The 20389-nt window shown below is 50.0% G+C and overlaps 7 protein-coding genes across 7 annotated transcripts; 5 read left to right on the forward strand and 2 right to left on the reverse strand.

Annotated features, from left to right (window-relative positions):
* Positions 1 to 684: 684 nt before the first annotated feature.
* On the forward strand, positions 685 to 1897 carry FTJAE_4433 (3-ketoacyl thiolase peroxisomal; the record flags this gene model as incomplete). The annotated part of the gene is made up of 2 exons (XM_037350837.1): positions 685 to 1462; positions 1518 to 1897. 2 exons carry the CDS (start codon positions 685 to 687, stop codon positions 1895 to 1897), a joined length of 1158 nt encoding a protein of 385 aa, XP_037208398.1.
* A 706-nt stretch (positions 1898 to 2603) lies between these two features.
* FTJAE_4434 (3-ketoacyl thiolase peroxisomal) lies at positions 2604 to 3970 on the forward strand (the record flags this gene model as incomplete). The annotated part of the gene is made up of 3 exons (XM_037350838.1): positions 2604 to 2610; positions 2667 to 2758; positions 2813 to 3970. 3 exons carry the CDS (start codon positions 2604 to 2606, stop codon positions 3968 to 3970), a joined length of 1257 nt encoding a protein of 418 aa, XP_037208399.1.
* Positions 3971 to 4474: 504 nt separating this feature from the next.
* FTJAE_4435 (uncharacterized protein) lies at positions 4475 to 5525 on the reverse strand (the record flags this gene model as incomplete). Its single annotated transcript, XM_037350839.1, has 2 exons — positions 4475 to 5241; positions 5288 to 5525. The coding sequence occupies 2 exons, from the start codon at positions 5523 to 5525 to the stop codon at positions 4475 to 4477; spliced, it is 1005 nt and encodes a 334-aa protein (XP_037208400.1).
* Positions 5526 to 7084: 1559 nt separating this feature from the next.
* On the forward strand, positions 7085 to 7762 carry FTJAE_4436 (golgi apparatus membrane TVP18; the record flags this gene model as incomplete). The annotated part of the gene is made up of 4 exons (XM_037350840.1): positions 7085 to 7121; positions 7175 to 7190; positions 7317 to 7412; positions 7462 to 7762. 4 exons carry the CDS (start codon positions 7085 to 7087, stop codon positions 7760 to 7762), a joined length of 450 nt encoding a protein of 149 aa, XP_037208401.1.
* Positions 7763 to 10798: 3036 nt separating this feature from the next.
* Positions 10799 to 13679, forward strand: FTJAE_4437 (uncharacterized protein; the record flags this gene model as incomplete). Its single annotated transcript, XM_037350841.1, has 2 exons — positions 10799 to 11714; positions 11761 to 13679. 2 exons carry the CDS (start codon positions 10799 to 10801, stop codon positions 13677 to 13679), a joined length of 2835 nt encoding a protein of 944 aa, XP_037208402.1.
* Positions 13680 to 13892: 213 nt separating this feature from the next.
* FTJAE_4438 (uncharacterized protein) lies at positions 13893 to 15089 on the reverse strand (the record flags this gene model as incomplete). Its single annotated transcript, XM_037350842.1, has 1 exon — positions 13893 to 15089. The coding sequence occupies one exon, from the start codon at positions 15087 to 15089 to the stop codon at positions 13893 to 13895; it is 1197 nt and encodes a 398-aa protein (XP_037208403.1).
* Positions 15090 to 15500: 411 nt separating this feature from the next.
* Positions 15501 to 20384, forward strand: FTJAE_4439 (DNA replication ATP-dependent helicase Dna2; the record flags this gene model as incomplete). Its single annotated transcript, XM_037350843.1, has 4 exons — positions 15501 to 15545; positions 15604 to 16956; positions 17006 to 17098; positions 17148 to 20384. The coding sequence occupies 4 exons, from the start codon at positions 15501 to 15503 to the stop codon at positions 20382 to 20384; spliced, it is 4728 nt and encodes a 1575-aa protein (XP_037208404.1).
* Positions 20385 to 20389: the final 5 nt, after the last annotated feature.

Consider the following 20389-nt stretch of genomic DNA (forward strand, 5'->3'; position numbering starts at 1 on the left):
GTGACTTATGCTCCTTTGAGGCGCAGCACTGACAGCACCATATCCGGTTGCCTTTCAGATTGAGGTTGAAAAGGCCCACGATTGTGACAAGGCGATGGCAGTTACAGAAGTGGAATGTAACTGTGATTTAAACCCGCATCCGCGCCTCATCAGAAGTGATAAGATGCAGTTCCTCGCTTTCAACCATGCGTGGCCAGTCTCGGTCGCACAACGCACAGAGGCGGCTCTTTATTTCACCGTGAGCAGCACAGCCCGCCTTCGATATGTCGGTAAAGCGAGGCTGTGCACAGCGACAAACCCCAGAGACCACTCAAAACGCTTATTCTTTGGGTGTTTGATGGAAAAGAGGATCGAGGCAGACAATTGGACCAGTATGCCTCGGAATAAAGAAGCGTGCTGCTACAGGGCCTAATCCAATGGCTGGCCACAGATATCTGCACTTTTGCTGCGCTGCCTGTCCACGATGTCGAGGAAAACCTAGCAGAGGTGATTTTACTCAGACAACAAGCCTCATACACCTGTTACATATATCAGGTTGAATTTCATACCCCCACTGCTTCATTCTTCATTGTGTCTAGTTCCTGTTTAAGAACCGAAGTCCCTGTTTTTTTAACAACATTTACTCGTCTTCCAGGCACTATTCTCTGCCTTATATCCATTTCGTCTACACTCTAACCTTTACCAATGACTCCGCCGAGCAGACAAAGAAACCCAGCTCTGGCTGGCAGGCCTGGTCGCTTGAAACTCAGCGTGGAAGAAACCATCAGACAAGCTTCCCCTCGCTCGCGGTCGCCCTCTACACTCAGTCCAATCTCCAAGGATCGATCGAGGCGTCGGAGTAGTTCGTCGAACACTTCCCACACTCTTGAATCATTCCGACGGTGGACCAGAAGTGACAGGTACTTTGATCCTCTAGGCTTTCAAACCCAGACGAATCAACCCGAAACTTGCATCACATTTCCACCCCTCGGCTCCCATGACTCTTCGCCATTCCCACGATTATCAGTGGACGAGTCCGCCGTTTCCACAGACGATGAGCCTCCAAGCCAAGGCCAGTCTCCTATTTCTCCGCTGTCAGGGCCCAACTGGCAGACGCCAGCACAGCCCCTTCCAAGCGCCCTAAGAACTCAGTCAGCACGAGTCAAACATGAACAGATGATCCGAGTTACTCTCAAAACTCAGACCACCGAAGTGCCGTGCATTGCCAAGTGCTATCTCACTCGGGACTCGAGTGTCGTCGATAATGACTTTGCTCGCAACTGGGGCGTCAAGATACATCCAGTGCCTAAGCCTCGCTGGAAAGACGCCCGACACTGGTGCGAACTGGATGTAATTGACGTGGAAACAATTGGCAGCGTTCAAAAGCAACTGTCAATTCGGCTTGGCAAGCTTCCAGACCAACGGGTCAGTGTTGAGCTTGGGATTGATGCACTCAAAGCTCTGCATCTAGTGGATGAGACTGGTAGGTAGAATGTCGTTCTGATTAGCTCATGTCAATGCAACTAACTTCAAGATAGCACAGTTGTCTCAATCTGCACCTCCTAGCCAATATTTACCATGGACTGGCATCAGCTCTCCCTATATGCAACAACCTCAAGATATCCTCGGACAGTATGTGCTTACACCTCCTGCGCCACAACAGTATACCACTGGCCGCAATCGGGCCCTTACGGTACCGTCAATACCATCTATCAGGATAGATACGTCGTTCGACACTTCACTTTCGGTACCAAAATCCGTGGGCGACTCAGGTTCTGGCGAAGACTCAAGTTCACCCTGGGATTGGGATGCTCTGTCGATAGCATCTCAATCATATCAAGAAGAGGACCCTACCACCGCCTGGAGTCCGGCCGTTTCGGACTGCGGTGGCCTTTCCTCTTCTTTGACACTTGTATGAAATAGCAATTCGCGACTGGGGGACATCTTGTTGATCATCTTTGCTCGTTTCCTTTCCTTGGTATAGAATGGCGTTGTTTTTTTGTATTATTAAAATTCTTATTATGTTTTCTAATATTGATACCCAGTTCGGGAACGGCGGTGTCACGAATCAGTTTCGCCAGTCTTCAACGAGTCGGTTATTTCCTTGTGATAATTGGGGGACCACGTGCTTATCAGACTCAGATCAAATCGTCATTTTTTTGGAGTATTTCTTACTTTGCTAGCCACCGCGTGACGCAAGAGTGAATGCAGTTGGAGAAGTTCCCCCGCGCTGAAAGCTGGGGAAATAACATGTGATCGGACCCGACACTAAAAAAGAGGCACTAGCAACGCCAAGAACTGGGGCGACGAGATGCCTCGGTCGGTCGGTCTCACGGTTTGAAGTCCGTTCTTAGCTGGTCTCCATCTTCGGCCATTCTTTACCAGTCCCATACATCTATCTTCTCCTGTGACAAAGCTGACCAAGCCCGAGTCTACTTCTACTCCTGCACAACATCCGAGGTCTAACGAGATTTCTCTCTGTATAATAATCCTTCCTCTCTTATACTTTTTCTCCGCCTCAATCAAACTTCTGTCCTTTGTTTTGCGCATTATACCCCAGCACTACTACTCAGCTCTCTCCCACACATCCATACCTGTCTATCTATCCTAACATCATAGCAAAAATGGGTGGTATGTCTTCCCGTCGCACTGCCATCATCGCAAACTCCAACTAATTATCTTGCCAGTCACCGACAGAATCATTCAAATTGGAGGCCAGATCTCTGGCAACCCGACCGCTGGCGGTCGCGACAAGATCCTCCAGAAGAACCCTGACGATGTTTGTTGCCAAGCATTGCCGTATGCGCCGTTACAGTTTACTGACCATAAATAGATCGTTGTCACCGCTGCCTGCCGAAGCGCATTCACCAAGGGAGGCCGCGGCGGCTTCAAGGATACCCCCGCTGCTGATCTCATGGCTGGTGTCCTCAAGGCCATCCTCGACCGCTCAAAGATCAACCCTGCTCTCGTCGAGGACCTATGTGTTGGAACCGTTCTCGCCCCCGGTGGCGGCGCAACTGAGATGCGTGCTGCCAGCTTGGTCGCCGGTTTCCCTGAATCTATCGCCGTCCGAACACTCAACAGACAGTGCTCTTCTGGTCTCCAGGCTACCGTCGATGTCGCCAACCAGATCAAGACTGGCATGATCGACATTGGTATTGGTGCTGGCGTCGAGAGCATGTCCCTGAACTATGGCCCTGGCGCTGTCTCTGAGTTCTCAGAAGCCTTTGAGAACCACCCAGAGGCTGCTAACTGCAAGGTGCCCATGGGTGTCCTCTCTGAGCAGATGGCCAAGGACCTCAACGTCACCCGAGCTGCACAGGACGCCTTCGCTGCCTCATCATACCAGAAGGCAGTCAAGGCCCAAAAGGCGGGACTCTTCGACGAGGAGATTGCTCCTCTCAAGGTCAAGTTCGAGGACAAGGAGGGTAACACCAAGGAGATTACCGTATCCAAGGATGATGGTGTCCGCGATGGCATCACTGCTGAGTCGTTGGGCAAGATCCGCCCTGCTTTTGCCAAGGACGGTTCTATTCATGCTGGTAACGCCAGTCAGATTTCTGACGGTGCTGCCGCCGTCCTCCTCATGAAGCGATCTACTGCCGAGAAGCTTGGACAGAAAATCCTCGGCAAGTACGTTTGCGCCTCGATTGTCGGTGTCAAGCCCCTTCTTATGGGTCAGGGCCCCTGGAAGGCTATCCCCAAGGCTCTCGACCTTGCCGGCATCTCCAAGGATGATGTCGATATCTGGGAGATCAACGAGGCTTTTGCCAGTCAGTGCTTGTGGTGTGCCAACGAACTGGGTATTCCTCAAGAGAAGATCAACCCCAAGGGAGGTGCTATTGCTTTTGGCCATCCCCTAGGCTGCACTGGTGCCCGACAGGTCTCTACTCTTCTATATGAGTTGAAGCGAACAGGCCAAAAGGTTGGCGCAACATCTATGTGTGTAGGAACTGGTATGGGTATGGCCGCCATCTGGGTTGCCGAGTAGAAGTTTGTATACAAATATTTACAGCATGTATTAAGAGCATTTAGTATTTATCTCAATTTATCCTTTCTAGAACCCTTCTATACGAGTTCCTACATTCTTTTCATTTGCAACCTCAATCAGATGTGTTCCCACCACGAGATCCATCAGCCCAAGCCCGACACTCTTGTATACTACAGTGCCGTCCCTCAGCCAACGACAGAGATGGTCCTCTGATTTTCTCTTTTCTTTGTCCAAAGACGTACTGGAGCTCTTTCTTGAATGGAAAAAGGAGCTGGATCTGCGCCCTTCTGACTCTACTGAACCCGTAGGGCTGGTCGGGGGGTCACTAGCATTGCTTCCGCTGCCATAGACCGTGGACATGGAGCTCATCCTACCATGGATATCTAGCTTATCCATGTCAGAAGAAAAAGATGCCTGACTACTGGAGAATCCGTCGGACTCCTCTATAGCTAGACGATGAAGCATCACAAGCTCTCCCAGCCTGTCATTGATGTCAGTGACTGTTTAAAGGGGAGGAATAAGCACATACTCTACAAGTTGATGGGGCCCAATATTGGCAGCAATGATCTCGCCTGCTTCTTTGAGCACGCCTCTGATATTATCAACGACGATGACTCCGCCTTCGACTGCATGCTTGTGGAAGTGTCGATGAGGCTTGTCCTCCCTCTTTACTGCTAACTGGATAAGGTCATTTGGAAGCTCCCGCATTTCTGGCGTATAGCTTCCGACAGCGATGATGAGTCTTCCTTTCTTGCGGCCCTCATGAGACGTTAAGATGGATCCATCAAAGAGATCTTTTTGCGAGGCTGTGCAGCAGTAGATCACATCTGCATCCCTTATCTGATCTTTGATGAGGCGTCGATATTCGTGGAATGCAGGGATCAGGAGACCGAACTTGGTGTCTGACCAACCTTCTCGTCTCTTGATCTCAGGAGGGATGCTGGCGAATCTCTTCAGGATGCCGGTCGCTTTATCGCTCCACCTATGGTTTATAACATGAACGTGTTTAATAGTACTGCCGCGGATCATCAGGGCAAGCCGGATATGCCAGTAAGCCTGAAGACCGCTGCCAAATACCGTCAAGGTCTTAACATGATTACGGCGCTCCAACAAACAGGTAGATGCCAGGGCTGTTCTGAATGCTGTGAGGGCTGTTGCATTGACGATTCCAAGTGGTGATCCATCTGGCCGGAACAGGTTGAGAACACCAGTAGGACTGATCTGCGTAACCCTAGAATCCTGTGATGCTTCCGTGCTTGTCAGGGAAATTACTTATTTGTTAGATTGATTCGTCTATACTGTGAGATGAAGTCTCACCTTTGCAGCCCATTCCACACGGGGCACATGAGGGCATGTACAGCGTCCTAGCCATGGTCTCTGGATGTAGTGTTGAGATGCGTTCTGGTTGCTGAAAGGCTTCCTCAAGAGCCGGTACTCCGGTAGAGAACTCGTGTAGGGATGAAGCCAAAACATGGCGAAACTCATCAAGCTCGTCAACAGTAAGGCCCTCCAAGATGGAGTTGACCTGGTCGTTTGAGAGAACCGTATAAGTCATTTTCCGTGAGGCTTCATTCACTAGACAGACTTTCAAAAATGTAAGAGGCTTTAATGACCGAGAGCTTGTAATGAGTCAGGTTGTGCAATTGTTGGTTCACCAGTTGTTTGCTCGAGTTTCACGATCAGATCATGGGCTAGAGACGAATGGGTGTTGCTTGATAAGCTACAAGACAGAATTGATGCGTGTTTAAGATGATGTAATGGTGTAGAGGGAGCTTATTTATAGGTAACTTTGGCAGGTCCCCGGATCTTCTACGGGAGGAAACACTCCACCTCAACACGTGGTAAGAATAAGGTACGATCGTGCAGGCCATGGAACGTTTAGTTGGGTGTTGTTGGCAGGGCTGAATTGAGGTTATTCGTGTGAGAAGATCTCGATTGGGGTAGGTCTAGATGAGTCTCTTGACGGATTCGCTTGTTCGTGGTAACACGACTGAAGTTGATCGAGTGTCACGCAGCCGTAGCTAGTCCATATAATTCTGTAGAACGCTAATTATGAAAGTAAACCAAGGAACAATATTCAGAGCAAGATGGAGTCAGTCTTGTGCTCATTATAGCATCGCAAACTTGCCAGACTGTAAAGTCCAAAACGATAGCTGGTTCTTATAAAGTCTGGAGTATTGCCAATTCATGGCTACCTAAGTACATTATGTACAATACCTATGCATGAACCTTGAGTGTTGATTCGTGGGCTTAAATCACGGCTGTTAAAGGGTGCCTGAATCTCAATATGCCCTCACCTTCAAACTGGTGCCTTCGAATACGAATTCGTGGAGCTCCAAAGCATCCACTAGCTGAGTGAGCTTTGTCGTTAATAAACTTGGCAATTGTCTCTGTGAAAGACTCCAGTCGAGAACCAACTCCGCTTCACTCTGGGCGAGGCTTGGCGATGCCGCGTGGTCAACGTACGTCACTTGACTGTGCAGATAATAGAGTTGCCTAAATAGAAAGTGAATACATGTTAAGCAAGACAGCACAAAGTCAAAGAAGAATAGAAAAGAGAAGAAACAAGGAATACAAAAGCCTCTTGGTTGCGTCTCCGCAGAGCCAGAGACCCGAAACCAAAACCCTTTGTCTCATGTTCGACAACTCGACCTCCACTATCCACTATCAATAGCGCACCATCCATCCTCGTTACAAGGACCCGTTCCCCTACAAACACAAAACAACCAATGCCCCGTGGAGCATCCACTCGCCTGCCCTTCCATTAACTTGTCCGTCCGTATTGAGACTTGGAGCCAAGCCCTTTGACCCTGCACCAGCCTCAATCAAAATTGGGGACCACCTCAGCAACCATACCATACCATCCTTGCGCCAACCTTACGCCTGACGAAGAGGCTACGTTCATCATTTCAAACTTCGCATCCCCGTCGTCACAACAATTCAAACTCTCCACCTCTTGGTTCAGTCTCCATCGCCGTCGCAACAATCGACATTTCTCGATCCGCTTTACTGCAATCAGATTGCCATCTCGAATTGGTCTCTTAGAAAACATCAGTCACTTTCTCCCTAGGCTGGTCCAAGCCCGAATACGAAAGCTCGACGTAAGCTGGCAAGATGACGCTCAAGGAGGAGTTCCAAACGCGAAACTTCAGTATGTCGCTCTCGATTGACTGCGCTTTGTGGGAGATACTAATTATCGTGTAGGCATCTACGGACAATGGTAAGCTAACGACCCTCGGCTGTGTACAGCTTCAGTCATAGCTATTGAGCTGTTAAGCCACTTTGCGACATGACCCATACCGAGTCAACGACGACGTAACAGCCGACTAACACCACTTGTGTATAGGCTTGGAATTCTTTCCATGATCATCTGTCTGGCTGTTGGAATCGCCAACATCTTTTCGTTTAATGTAGTTCGCATTATCTTCTGCGCCTTTGCTATGTAAGAATAGCCCTCGTCATGATGAAGCCTCAAATTTAACCATCCACAGCGCATCGGCCTTTGTCATTCTTTTCATCGAAGTCCCTCTTCTTCTCCGAATCTGCCCAACCTCCGGCAAGTTCGATGAGACGATTCGCAAGATCTCGACCAACTATATGCGTGCGGCCGCCTACGGCGTCATGTCTGCTCTTCAGTTTATCAGCAATGTCAGCGGTGCAAGCAGCTTGATTGCCGCTGCTGTCTTCCTGCTACTGGCTGCTCTTTGCTACCTGCTTGCCGGTATCAAGGGTCAGGCCTTTGTCGGCAGCAAGACCCTCGGTGGTCAGGGCGTCGCGCAGATGATTGTGTAGACTCGCCAGCTGCCAGGCCGACCAATTTCGTGGCTCTACCACGAAGCGGACGAACCACTATTCAAGTTGACATCTTGCACCGTGGCGTTCGCTGGGTACAGGATGCACCTAAGGCTTTCCATAGCTCACAGGTGCATGAGGAGGGGATGATGATGGAAAATCTGCTTATCTCGACGATTTAGGTTCCTGCCAAGAGCAGCGGCCTGTATACCCAGCTGGATTTGGCGTCTGGGATGGGGAACGGCTCATGTTTTGATTGAAGTTGATGTCCTTTTGTGAACGAGTTTCAACGACTGCGTTATTTTGAGTTATTGGCAAAAATTTGAATTCATTGATTGTAAACATGCCCATGAGATCGTGCTGTGACGGTGTCGATGTCGCTTCAATACATTTACGCACTGCCGGATATTGTTCCGTGCTAGGTAGTTATGAATAGCTTTTCTGGAAAGCTATTGATAGCTCTCGGGATCGCCGCCGTGTCAATGTGGCTATTCACCCATGTCCGTCATGTGATAAGAACTGCAATGTGCTCAAATTAGCTGCATATCAGAGACGGCAACTCAGTGTTCATGATTCTATACAATGAGTACGTTGTAAGCAGAAGGTAGTGCTTAAAGCTCTGATTCCCTCGTGATATGGTACCCGGGTCTTTCTGCTAGACGCTAGTTTGAATTTGGTTGATGGCTGAACCGACTTGACGTTTGCTAAATTCGAGACCTCTTTGACATCCATACGAATACTGTAAGGAATTCTGCATGCTTTCAAGCCAACGAGATTTTCGTGCCATGGCGCTCCACAAAACCAGCGCTCCTCTATCATACGTTCAAAGACAATACATTGCGATTCTAATTGTAGAACGAATCATAGAACAACACAAGGTTATCTACTGTACTCATCGCGATACAAGAGTTGGCAGTGTCTAGGGTAACCGGACCGGTCAACTGGAGCTCTGGTTACGGAGATGGCGTCAGAACGGACCTTTTTGGCCCAGCTGCGGAAAACCTCTCGGTCTGATGGCATCATGTACAGGGTGGAGGGGTCAGACGGGTTGTGATTCGACTGGAGGATCGCGATACTGAAAGATGTCCAGGGGAAACAAAGTTTTTTCCCATCACAGGTGGGCGATCATTGGCACCAGCTTTGGCTTCTGGTTCTATTTTACAACGACACGGAAGCTGAAAGAAGTCTAAAATATCGAATACAACGAGATCGTCGTTGACCTTTGTTAGTTGATTCAAACCGAGACTCCAATTTTCCTCGGGGGCCACGATACTTAGTACTTGACTTCGAACGGTACAGCACTTTACTTCGTAGCAACAAAGGGGCTCGTGGTCTCTTACCAACAACGTTTTCACTTGCAATGCATGGTTTGATAGCCCCGTTCCAGCTGGTCAGGCGACCGTCAGGTTTGTTCACCGTACCGTCCAGTAGCACGCCGTCGAGTAAGCGTCATTATTCTGACCTCTTATGGACGGGAGCGTCAACAGGAAGAAAATAGCCGGCTGTAGCATCGATCGGTTGGTGGGGAATAGACTGCAGGAGATCCCCGCCATGATGAACCATGGCGGGTCGGCGGGAGCGAGCTGTTGAGAGACTCTGAGTGAGTGAGTACTAATAAGGTACCTTGCTCATGATTCTTTCTTATGATGATATCTTGTTGACCACCAAAAGACCAAGCTACCTACCTTTGCATGCATAATTTCAAGACAGAAACGAACACCTGCATTGATTTGGTGTCGCACCGCGCGTCTCAAGTTTCATCAATTGGATTGGACAGAAGGACAATCGTAGACTCCTGGAACCGTACACAGACAGACAGATTCAGGGACTTCCATGGGACTGGACTGTGGTATCATCGTTATGCGGGGGGCACTGTATCCAGGGCCATGCAAGTGACGAAAATGCTCTATTTGGAAAGCTCTGAGGTAAGCTTCAGAACACAGGTCAACAATGGAATGAGGTTAAAAAATGTACTCAATTCGAGCTCTTACATGAGTAGAATACACGAATTGCAGCCGAAAACTGAAACAAAACTCCCACTCAAAGATCGTCGAGAATAGAGCAGCTTCTTCCCATTCTCCATCTTTTCAACTCTTCAAAACAATCCACGATCTAGCTACAGTGTTGATCAGAAACGCCTCGCACCGTCCGACTTGGCGCCATCGCCATCCCTGTTTTCACAACCAGTGACGACGAACAAAAGTCACCAGCTCCAGTGGCACTTCCTGTCACCTGGACGTTCCATTTTGTATTGTATTTGAGGCCATAGTCTGGGATATAAATACACTGATTTAGTCGGGCCCGCTGCCAGCTTGGAAATGCACACATAATAGCTTTTGTACATCTCGTTTCGTCTTATCTGACACCTCAAATCCCCAACCAAAGCCGGTTGTTAGTGTGTATTGAACTATACTACATATATCTGTGCTGCTTGTGCCTGGGCCAATCAATACCAATCACGGCAACCCCATTGGTAAGTTTCTTCGTCCCTGAGCAAAAGATCAATCAATCGGTGTGCGACGGGCGCAACACTTGGTGGGCGCAGCAGGGTGTGCCCGTATGTGGCATTGGATTTCTATCGCTTTCTGATAGCAATGGATCCATTCACAGGCGGCGCCTCTAACTCGTGAACCGTGGATCCGATAAGCCCAGGGGCTGGTCCAGCACTGTACATACAGCACTACCTATACCTGCAGCTGGAACCGGCAACAGGTACAACCTACAGGCACGGCACGGGCACATGGATGGACGGAATCTTGTTGATGGGACTTTACACTGGGATCGAGGCCAACGAATGTCTTTAAATACCAGTCTATGCCCCTGTCACGGATAAGTTCCAATTCGTGCTATAGCTTCCAATTGCCTTGGCTCTACACTTGTCACTCGAACTTATACTAATTGTTCTAGTATTGACCATCCGTTCGTCGCCCCAGGTCATCCTCACACAGCCCGTCTTACATGAATTCTGCACTTACCTCTCTTGTTTTGTTTCGTCAACTTTCTATAATCGCTCCTCCGAGCATCTAAATAACAACAATGACTGCTGCCGCCATGCAACAACCTCCCGTTATTCCTCCCCGTCCGGCTAAGGGCCAGGACAAGAACGATGCCCCGGGCAATGTTCCCAAAATTCCACCTCGTCCTTCATCGAAACGATTTGACCGCTCGATATCTCCCAATCCCGATCGATTCGCTCCCTCACCTTTCAACGAGGGCATTCCTCTAAAGAGTCCCATTTCTGCCCGATTCAACCCCAACGATGCTCACCAGGACCCAATCAACCGCCCAACCAGCGTTTCAATGCCTTCGATTGGCCAAGAGGGTGCTGAGTACAGTGCCGTGACCCACGAAGTCAAGCCTGAAGAGGTCCAGGCCGACGAGGACAACAGAGCTGCGTCACCCGAACAAACACGTACCATTGCGGAGGACCTCAAGCTCCATGCGCCTAAGCCTTCCCTGCCAGCGCAAAGCGCCAAGCAGCGTGTCCAGGCTGTTACCCGAACCGACTCCGACAAGGCAGCACAGTTTGGCATTGGCCGCCCTGGATCTACGCAGGGCAACAAGAAGCAGTCTAGCACCAATGTGTCGGTCAGTGATGGTCGTCCTGAGGTGGAGGATGAGCATGGGATTCCCGAAATCGGCCAGCGCGTGCCCATGAACCCTCATCTTGGTGACGTTCAGGCCCCTTCGCCTGGCCCTGGGTCTGAGGAATTCAAGAAGCACCACCATCGCAAGCACAGCTCTCGTGGTGGACCTCCGGGCAGCTACGGCCTCCACGGCCATGGTGTTGCGCCCTTGGACAAACTCGAGAAGGAATACTATGAGAAGCATCCTGAAGCCCTTAAGAGGGAACATCAGACTCCTCTGCATGACCGTCAAAATGACTTTGCCATGAGCAAGGATGACCTGAACAAGCTGGTCAGAGACACGCGATCTCGTGGCGCCGGCTTAGGTAAGTTGCGAATCTATTTGTGCTCACACTAGCTAATGAGATGCAGGTACATCTGGTTATCAGGCTACGCCTACTGATGAAGTTGGCTTCCAGGCCAGTGAAGAATATACTTCCCGCCTTTCTCCCCGACCCGCTTCCACCAATGAAGGCCAGGTTCAGCCTCTGTCGTTCAAGTCGGAGATCACTGGCCCCGATGGTGAACATACTGTGCACGTTGACGATCCTAAGCACCCAGAGTACCGCTCGTATGGTAACGAGGATCCTGCTGTAGACGAGGAGGACCATGAATACACTGCACCCATTTTGGCTGCCGACGAAGTCAAGAATGATGAATCATCTTACAGTCAGCGTCCTGCCGTTCATCCTCCCGCTGACCGTCGAGGTAGCGGTGACTTGGAGGAACCAACGAGTCGACCTCTGAGCAGGTCTAGCAGACCCAAGAGCAGACCCACCAGCATCTATAAGAACAATGACTCTCAGGAATTTGCTCCCACTTCTCTGGACGACGTGGAAGAATACGAGCCTCTTTTCCCTGAAGAGGGTAAGAAGGAAGCTCAGAAGCCAGCACCTGGCAACAAGGCACGACACCATTTCCCTAGCAAGGATATTTGGGAGGATGCCCCAGACAGCGTGCACTTCACTGTTGAGGTTTCGACGCCTGATCAGGCGGAACAGACAGAGCAGACAGAGGAGCCTCGACGGCGATCATCCGCGATGGATCGTCCTAAAACCCCAGCTCATATCTTTGCTCAGAGACAAGAGGAGCTTGCTGAGCAAGAGGCCAGCGGCCCAGTGGATATTCAACCCCCTAAGAACCATGACAAGCCAATCTGGTACGAATCAAAGGAATCTGATTCTTTCTTGAACAACAACAAGAGACCTTCTGCTAGTCAACGATTCCCCAGCAAAGATATCTGGGAAGATGCTCCCGAGAGCCAGCTCTACGAGACTACCATCTCTGATACCCCAGAACCCGAGGTTAAGGAGGAACCTAAGGATGAACCTACGGAGCAGAACAAGCCTTCAATCCCGGAGCGACCGGCTAGAAAAGCATCTGAGGATCGTCCTGCAATTCCAGAGCGACCCAAGCCCAAGCACACAACAAGCGATGAGGGCAAGTCAAAACCTCCCGTGTCTGACAAGCCAAAGCCTCAGATCCCTCCTCGACCTACAAAAGCCTCATCAGGAGACTCGGCAGAGCCCAAACAGAAGCCTCCCGTGCCTAGCCGACCGGCCGGTAGCAAGATTGCCGCCCTTCAAGCAGGCTTCATGAGCGATCTGAACAAGCGTCTCAAGTTAGGGCCCCAGGCTCCCAAGAAGGAAGATACCAAGCCGCAAGAGGATTTGACGGAAGAGAAGGAGAAGGCCCCGCTTTCGGATGCTCGCAAAGGTCGAGCCCGGGGTCCACAGCGTCGAGCTCCGGCAAAGAGCCCCGCTGCGCCGGCTGTGCAGACTTCAGGTCCTTCTTTGTCATTCTCTACTCCCCAGACTCTCTGGTCTATCAATCCCGAGGGCTCCCTGTCAGTATCTGGTGAACAGACTCCTGTTTCTGAACCAGAGGCAGCGGTGGAAAAGAACGAGGAGACAGTCGCTGAGCCTGTGACTACCCAAGAACCATCACCGAAGTTTGAGCCTAATCTGGAGTCCAAGCCGGAGCTTCGATCAGAGCCTGAATCTGAATCAGTTCCAGTGCATAGGGATCCGGAACCCGCAGCAGGAAAGCTGCCCCAAGAAGCTGAGCCTGAGCTCCCTGCACAGCAACCTGCTGTGGAACCTTCCCCAGAGCCTGCTCCAGAGGCGTCTCTCCAAGAACCCGAGCCTGAGCATGAACAAGAACCTATCCAAGTTGAAAAGAGTCTTGTTACGAATACAGCTGGTGAGAGTATCTTGGAGACCACTGTGGACAAGACGGAGGGAGGTGATGCAGTTGAGCCTGTTGCCGTATCTGATGAAGTTAAGCAGTAAACAAAAGAATCCAGATAGCAGGCGCATCAAGGGGGAGATGGGCATATTTCAGATGTGTCGAGCTGGCAACGTAATCAGAATTGAATTTGTATGCAGCGTTATCAAACAAAAATGAATCGCAGTGGCACCTCTTATTGAATTATGCTTTATTCATTTGTGCTACATGAAAAATACATAGAAGGTCATATGCAGTCTTTTTGTACAATGCTTACTCTACTTGCGCCCCCAGGCCTTCTCCTGATCCACGCCCTTCCTTTCTCTTTCAACAAGTCGATCGAATTCGTCTTGCGCCTGTTCTTTTGCGACTGCCCTTTCCTCATCCGATTTGCTGAAAGAAAAACTGTCGCTGGAGTTACCAGCGGACCTGCTGCCCCAGCCAGACTGTGATTCTGGCTGAGATCCGGTTTGTGAACGGGCAGCCCAGGTACGGGACTGGTAATCAGATTGTTGGGGCGGCCCCTGTGATTGTTGTCGAATGCGCTCCCACGCAGAACCAGCAGGAGGAGATGCTGATTTATTGCGGGAAGAGGCAGCGATTGGTGAAGCATCATCATCATCATCTAGAACGCTCCAATCGTCATTGGGTTGTTGACTTTGTTGCGTTGTTGTCGAGGATTGCGCCTTGTCCCAGGACTGGGTCGGGGTGGGCTGATATCTACTCTCAGAGGTGGTGTTGTTTGAATCATTACTGGCCCAAGGGTCGTTCTCATCACTTTTATGCACATCTCTACCTGTAAAAGGTGCTCTTGAGATGGTTGGGTTGCTCATTACGTCCTTGACACGCTCGGCTGCATCCTTGGTGAACTGTTTCAAGCGGGGATCATTTGTCATGGCAGCTTCGGTTCGAATGAAACTCACGGCCCGGAATGCGGGCTCAATCATGAGCATTATGACAGCGGCGTAGGCAGTAAATCGAAGCGTATGCCAAGTTGCGCGAGGGTAAGCTCCACGGATCTTCTTGTTGGTGAAGATGCTAGTAGCCTCATTTGGGTTGAATCGGCCGCCGAGCTTGGGCTTATAGAAGGGGAACTGCCATGTACGGCGACCACGATAGGTCATGTATCCGGCGAGTGCGACGCTCAGCCACTTTAAACCGGCGTTGGTGTGTATGTTGTCGAGGGTATATTCGGCAATGGCTTTTGCTTCCACATCCTCCAGATCTCGACCCAGGGTGGCAGCGAAGCCAGAAACCCGGGACGTCGCAACGAGAAGATTCCAATCACGACGGTAGCCAATTACAGAGGCGTAAAACGGGGGAGAGTATTCTTGAAAGTATCGAGTGACTTGTTCTTTTACGCGGGGTTCATATTGGTTGCGTTGGGCGAGTGCCGACTGGCGCCATTCTTCCATAGAGTGTTTATAGCTTTCGCGGGACTGGGCAGGGCCAGCACCATTGGGGTGAGAATTCATCGCAATTGGGTTTCTTGAGGTCGGAAGCACAGTGATTCAGAGTCGCAGTAAGCGTTTTGAGGTGGTGTTTCACTGATTCATTGGCTCGAGATCACCAAATAACGGATTTGGCGGGACCAAAAATGGTGACGCTGTGAAGCCTGGTCCACTGACGCACATGCCCGGGTCCGTGTGGAGTCGGGTAGCTTCGATAGAGCTTTGGAGATGACATGGATGCGCTAAAGCTCCAACCACGCTAAAAGCTTCTCCACGTGACCTGGCAACAACAGCTGCAAGGGGTCGCGAACATCGCGACGCGTTTGCCCATTAACTAAACGCGTCTAACTACTTCCTCCACTTCAATTCAAATGTCCCACTATCACCTTACTTCACGGGTTTGGAAATCGGAATGTTCAAGCCCCGGTAGGTATAATGCCTCTACAAAAATCCTACTCGGATCAAGTTGGTCGAACTAAGGTAATGGAAAAAACCAATTATATACAGACACAAAGTTGAGCATCGCTAACGGTTACAGCGCTTGCCATGGCAGCGATCGAGGAGCAACCCCATTCAACAAACACCAAGACCCCGGGCACTCCAGCCTGTGTCCGAGGTGACCAAGAACAAGCTCAATAAATTTCAGTATCACCCCGTGAATGGCGAAACAGCCTCAGAGAGCACAGAAAACGACCAGAATGTATCAAACAACCGAACCAAGGACGAGACAACGACGACGCCCGCTACTCGATTGACCTGGCAAGAGCTGCTCGAACCTGTAGGTGGTACCGAAGATGACACAACGACATCGCCGAATGATCGGCTTCTCTGGGACAACAGACAGGATACATTGTATATGCCAGCATTATCTCCCATGTTGAACCGCAAAGGAGCAAGAAAACGTGCTAGGAGCTCATCGCCTGTTTCGTCTCCGGTAGCGGACAAGTCCAATACACCCTCGGTAAACGTCAGGAAGCTGGCGCAAGCCCTCAAGTCACCATACGCGGATCCAACACTGGAATTATGGGACCGATACTCGCTAAACGGAACCGACAACGCAGGTAGCTCTCTAGGACTTGCGAACCCTGCACTTGCACAGTTGATGGTGTCGTCTTCGCCACGGCCATCGAAAACAACGGTTGGCGAAACCAATCTCAGACGAGCAATAAGTTGCGGCTTGAATTGGCCCAAGAGGAGAAGGGTAGAAAGATCGACGTCAGGTAGTCGCCTGAGTACTGAGATGGAAGAGATGGAGGCATCCAAGTCTTCAATGGTAAATGCACTGCTCGATACGGTGACTAGTAGCATCAACGGGCCAAGTGAGGAGCCCCAAGATGCTCCAGAATCTCCTTCTCCTAAGAAGAGGCGGATATACACCACTAGCAGTGGCTCTCCACGCCTCTCAAAAACCCAAGCCAGGTCTCAAACGCCTGCAGAAGACCCTGCGCAACAGCATGTCCAAGTTCCGGCTCGAGCTCCAGTTCAATTGCCACATCCAGAACCTGCTTCCTCGGACTATGGTGATGATGACTTTGACGAATTTGACGACGACACCATCATGCAACTTGAAGCCAGCATCAACACTACTCAATTGGAAGCGAATCAGCAACCAGAGGTAGTAGCAGCCGAAAACAATCCGGTAACCGAGATCGATCAAAAAACACCGGAAAAGTTTGACGGCAAGCTGGACGAATTTGACGACCTGGACGATGACTTCTTCGACGAGGCAGAAGATCTAATTACTGCGGACTCTCAACAAGTATCACAGGCTCCAGCAACGACAGAACTTGACGACTTGGATGATGAATTTGGAGACGCATTTGGCGGAGACTTTGATTTTGAAGCCGTAGAACTGGCCGCAACGCAAGCAGCCCAGAACTGCTCCGGAGACGTACGTCGAACAACCTAGGAGGATCCGCCATATGCTAAGTAACAGATAGAGCCGGAAACCAAGAACAATCCAACGATACCTGGTAACGAATGTCTTGGAGGGCGAGTATACGGACCAATACGGACATACACGGCCAGAAAAGGTAAATTAGTCAACAACCATGCTCGAATATTACTGATTCGAAACTTCAGATTCTTCTCATCCAGGCCGACAATTCAAAAGATATAAAGACGGTTCACCTGAGGGCCTCATGGTTTGACACACCAGCCCACGCAGAAGCCTACGTTCACATTATAGGCGATTTTTCTACAAGAGGTCAATGTATCGTTGACGATGGCCAAAATCTTCTTATTCTACACCCCGATCAACTTGTATCCGCAACCGTGGTGGCTGATTCGTTCGGTTGCATGCGCCGTGCTGTGTTGCAAGATCGAGTCAAGGCCACCAGTCCACCAACACCACCCCTTATCTATGGAACAATGCTACACGAAATTTTCCAAGAGGCCCTTCTTGTTAATAAGTGGGATCTTCCCTTTTTATGCGCCGTCATCGACCGAATAACAGAAAAGCATGTCGAGGACCTCTATACTATTAAAGTTGGCATACCTTCGGCTCGAGAGCATCTACAATCGAAAATGACCGAATTGAGTTACTGGGCTGGCGCTTTCGTATCTTCCCGCCCAAAGGAGGATGCGGTAGTTGAAGACCGAAACGGGAAAAAGGCAAATATGGCCGTTACCAAGCTCTTGGATGTTGAGGAACACGTATGGTCCCCAATGTACGGACTCAAGGGCAACATCGACGCAACAGTTGAAGTTGCAATGCAGGATGGAAATGATATTCGGACTTTGACTGTGCCGTTTGAGGTCAAGACGGGTAAACATGCAAACAGTAACCATATGGCTCAAACGGCACTCTATACTTTGCTCTTATCGGACCGCTACGATATTGAAATTGCGTATGGAATCCTCTACTATATGGAAACATCCAAGACGATGCGTATTCCCGCAATCCGACACGAGCTCCGACACATGATCATGCAAAGAAATCAACTAGCATGCTACGTTCGAGAAAGAAGTGTCCAGTTGCCACCAATGCTCAAGAGCAAGCACATGTGTGGGAAATGCTACGCCAAGACATCGTGTTTCATCTACCATCGACTCGCTGACGACGGAGATGGAGAGTCGAGTGGCATGAATGAGAAATTTGATGAGCTCGTCAAGCACTTAACTCCTCATCATCAACAATTCTTCATCAAGTGGGAAAATTTACTGACCAAAGAAGAGAAGGAGAGCCAAAAAACCAAAAGAGAGTTATGGACAATGACTAGTGCTGAACGAGAAAAGAAATCTCGATGTTTTGCAGATGTCATCATCGAAGAGGGTTCGGCTTCAGTCGACACGGACAACCCTAGGATTAATCGGTACCACTATACCTTTGTCAAGCGAGTTCAAGTTTCAGGATTCTCATTCCTGGAGTCCGAGTTGTCAGTCGGAGAGCCAATTGTGGTCTCTGACGAGGAGGGCCACTTCGCCTTGGCCATAGGCTACGTTACAGCAGTCAAGAGGCAACGAATCAGTGTCGCAGTTGACAGGCGACTTCATAATGCCCGCATTCGACAACCTGGCTTTGATGAGAGGGATAATCAGATTTTTGCTAGCATTATGGACGTTGCCCATGAGGGGGCGACCCAGGATGAGGCAACAGGCAAAATCAAAGAGGCCCCTATTCGCTATCGACTCGACCAAGATGAATTCAGCAACGGAATGGCGACTGTTCGCAACAACCTCGTCCAGATGATGGCAGATGATATCGTGGGATCGCGGCAAATTCGACGACTGATCGTTGATCTAGAAGCACCAAGATTCAAGGCTGCGCCAACTCAGTACATCGTGTCGGATCGAGATAGCCTAAATGTTGATCAACATCGTGCTATCGAAAAAGTCATGAGTGCTCAAGACTACGCACTTGTTCTTGGAATGCCCGGTACTGGAAAAACAACAACTATTGCTCATATCATCCGTGCTTTGACATCTCAGGGGAAGAGTGTGCTTTTGACCTCGCATACACATACTGCCGTGGACAACATTCTGCTAAAACTCAAGGCTGATAAAATACCCATCCTTCGTCTGGGTGCCCCGGCCAAAGTGCACCCCGACGTCCAGGACTTCGCTATTCTTGCAGGCCATCCCATGAAATCATTCGATGAGATCAAGAATGCATGGCACGGGACACCAATTGTCGCAACGACATGTCTTGGTATCAACCATTCTGTCTTCCATGAACGTTCCTTTGATTACTGTATCGTGGACGAGGCATCACAAATTACACTGCCCATCTGCGCTGGTCCCATCAGAATGGCTCGCACTTTTGTCCTTGTTGGCGACCATAATCAGCTCCCTCCCGTGGTAAAGAACGAAGAAGCACGCGAAGGCGGTCTCGATGTTAGCCTGTTCAAACTCTTGTCCGACACCCATCCCGAATCGGTCGTCAACCTAGAGCATCAGTATCGTATGTGTGAGGATATCATGACTCTGAGCAACACTCTCATCTATAACGGAAGACTTCGGTGCGGTACAGAGCAGCTTCGCAGGCGGAAACTTGAAGTCCCACGAATGGAGGCTCTCATGCAGCGACACTACGATGCATCAACCATCAATGCAGCAACTCCCCGATCGTTCTGCGCTGCCCCTGGTCCGAATCGATGTTGGCTATATGACCTTCTCGATAGCGAGGCGCGCGTACGTTTCATTAACACTGACACAATCCAACCTCCCGTCCGCGAAGAAGCCCAGGGTAAACGAATCGTCAACTCAGCTGAAGTCCGCATCGTTTCTCAGCTCGTTGACAGCCTTTTGACAGTTGGAGTTCCAGACTCTGAAATTGGTGTGATGACACACTACCGAGCACAGCTTTTTATGCTCAAAGACAAGCTCAAAGTGTTCTCTGGAGTAGAGATGCACACAACAGATCGTTTCCAGGGACGAGATAAGGAGGTGATTGTCCTCAGTCTCGTGCGAAGCAATGAAGCGTGCAACATTGGAGACCTGTTGAAGGATTGGAGACGAATAAACGTTGCTTTCACACGAGCCAAAACGAAGCTCCTCGTTGTTGGGAGCAAATCGACACTCAAGGGTAGCGGCAGCGACAGTATGCTAAGTCGATTCATATCTTTGATGGAGGACCGGAATTGGATTTACGAGATGCCCGCCAATGCGCTTGAGAACCATTATTTTGAGGACTTTGGTACACAGATCACAGCTACAGGCCCTACGCAAAGGATTAAATCACCACGGAAGAAGGCTTCTGGAAAGGAGAACCGCAGGCGTTCACCGAGAACGGCCAGGATTAGCGACAAGGCGTTATTGAAAGGGAAGCTTATCACGAGGGACATCTTGAACGAAATGACCAACGGCGCATATGTTTGATTAGC

The sequence above is a fragment of the Fusarium tjaetaba genome, assembly GCF_013396195.1.
Source record: "Fusarium tjaetaba strain NRRL 66243 chromosome Unknown NRRL66243_c0000086, whole genome shotgun sequence".
Taxonomy (NCBI): Eukaryota; Fungi; Ascomycota; class Sordariomycetes; order Hypocreales; family Nectriaceae; genus Fusarium; species Fusarium tjaetaba.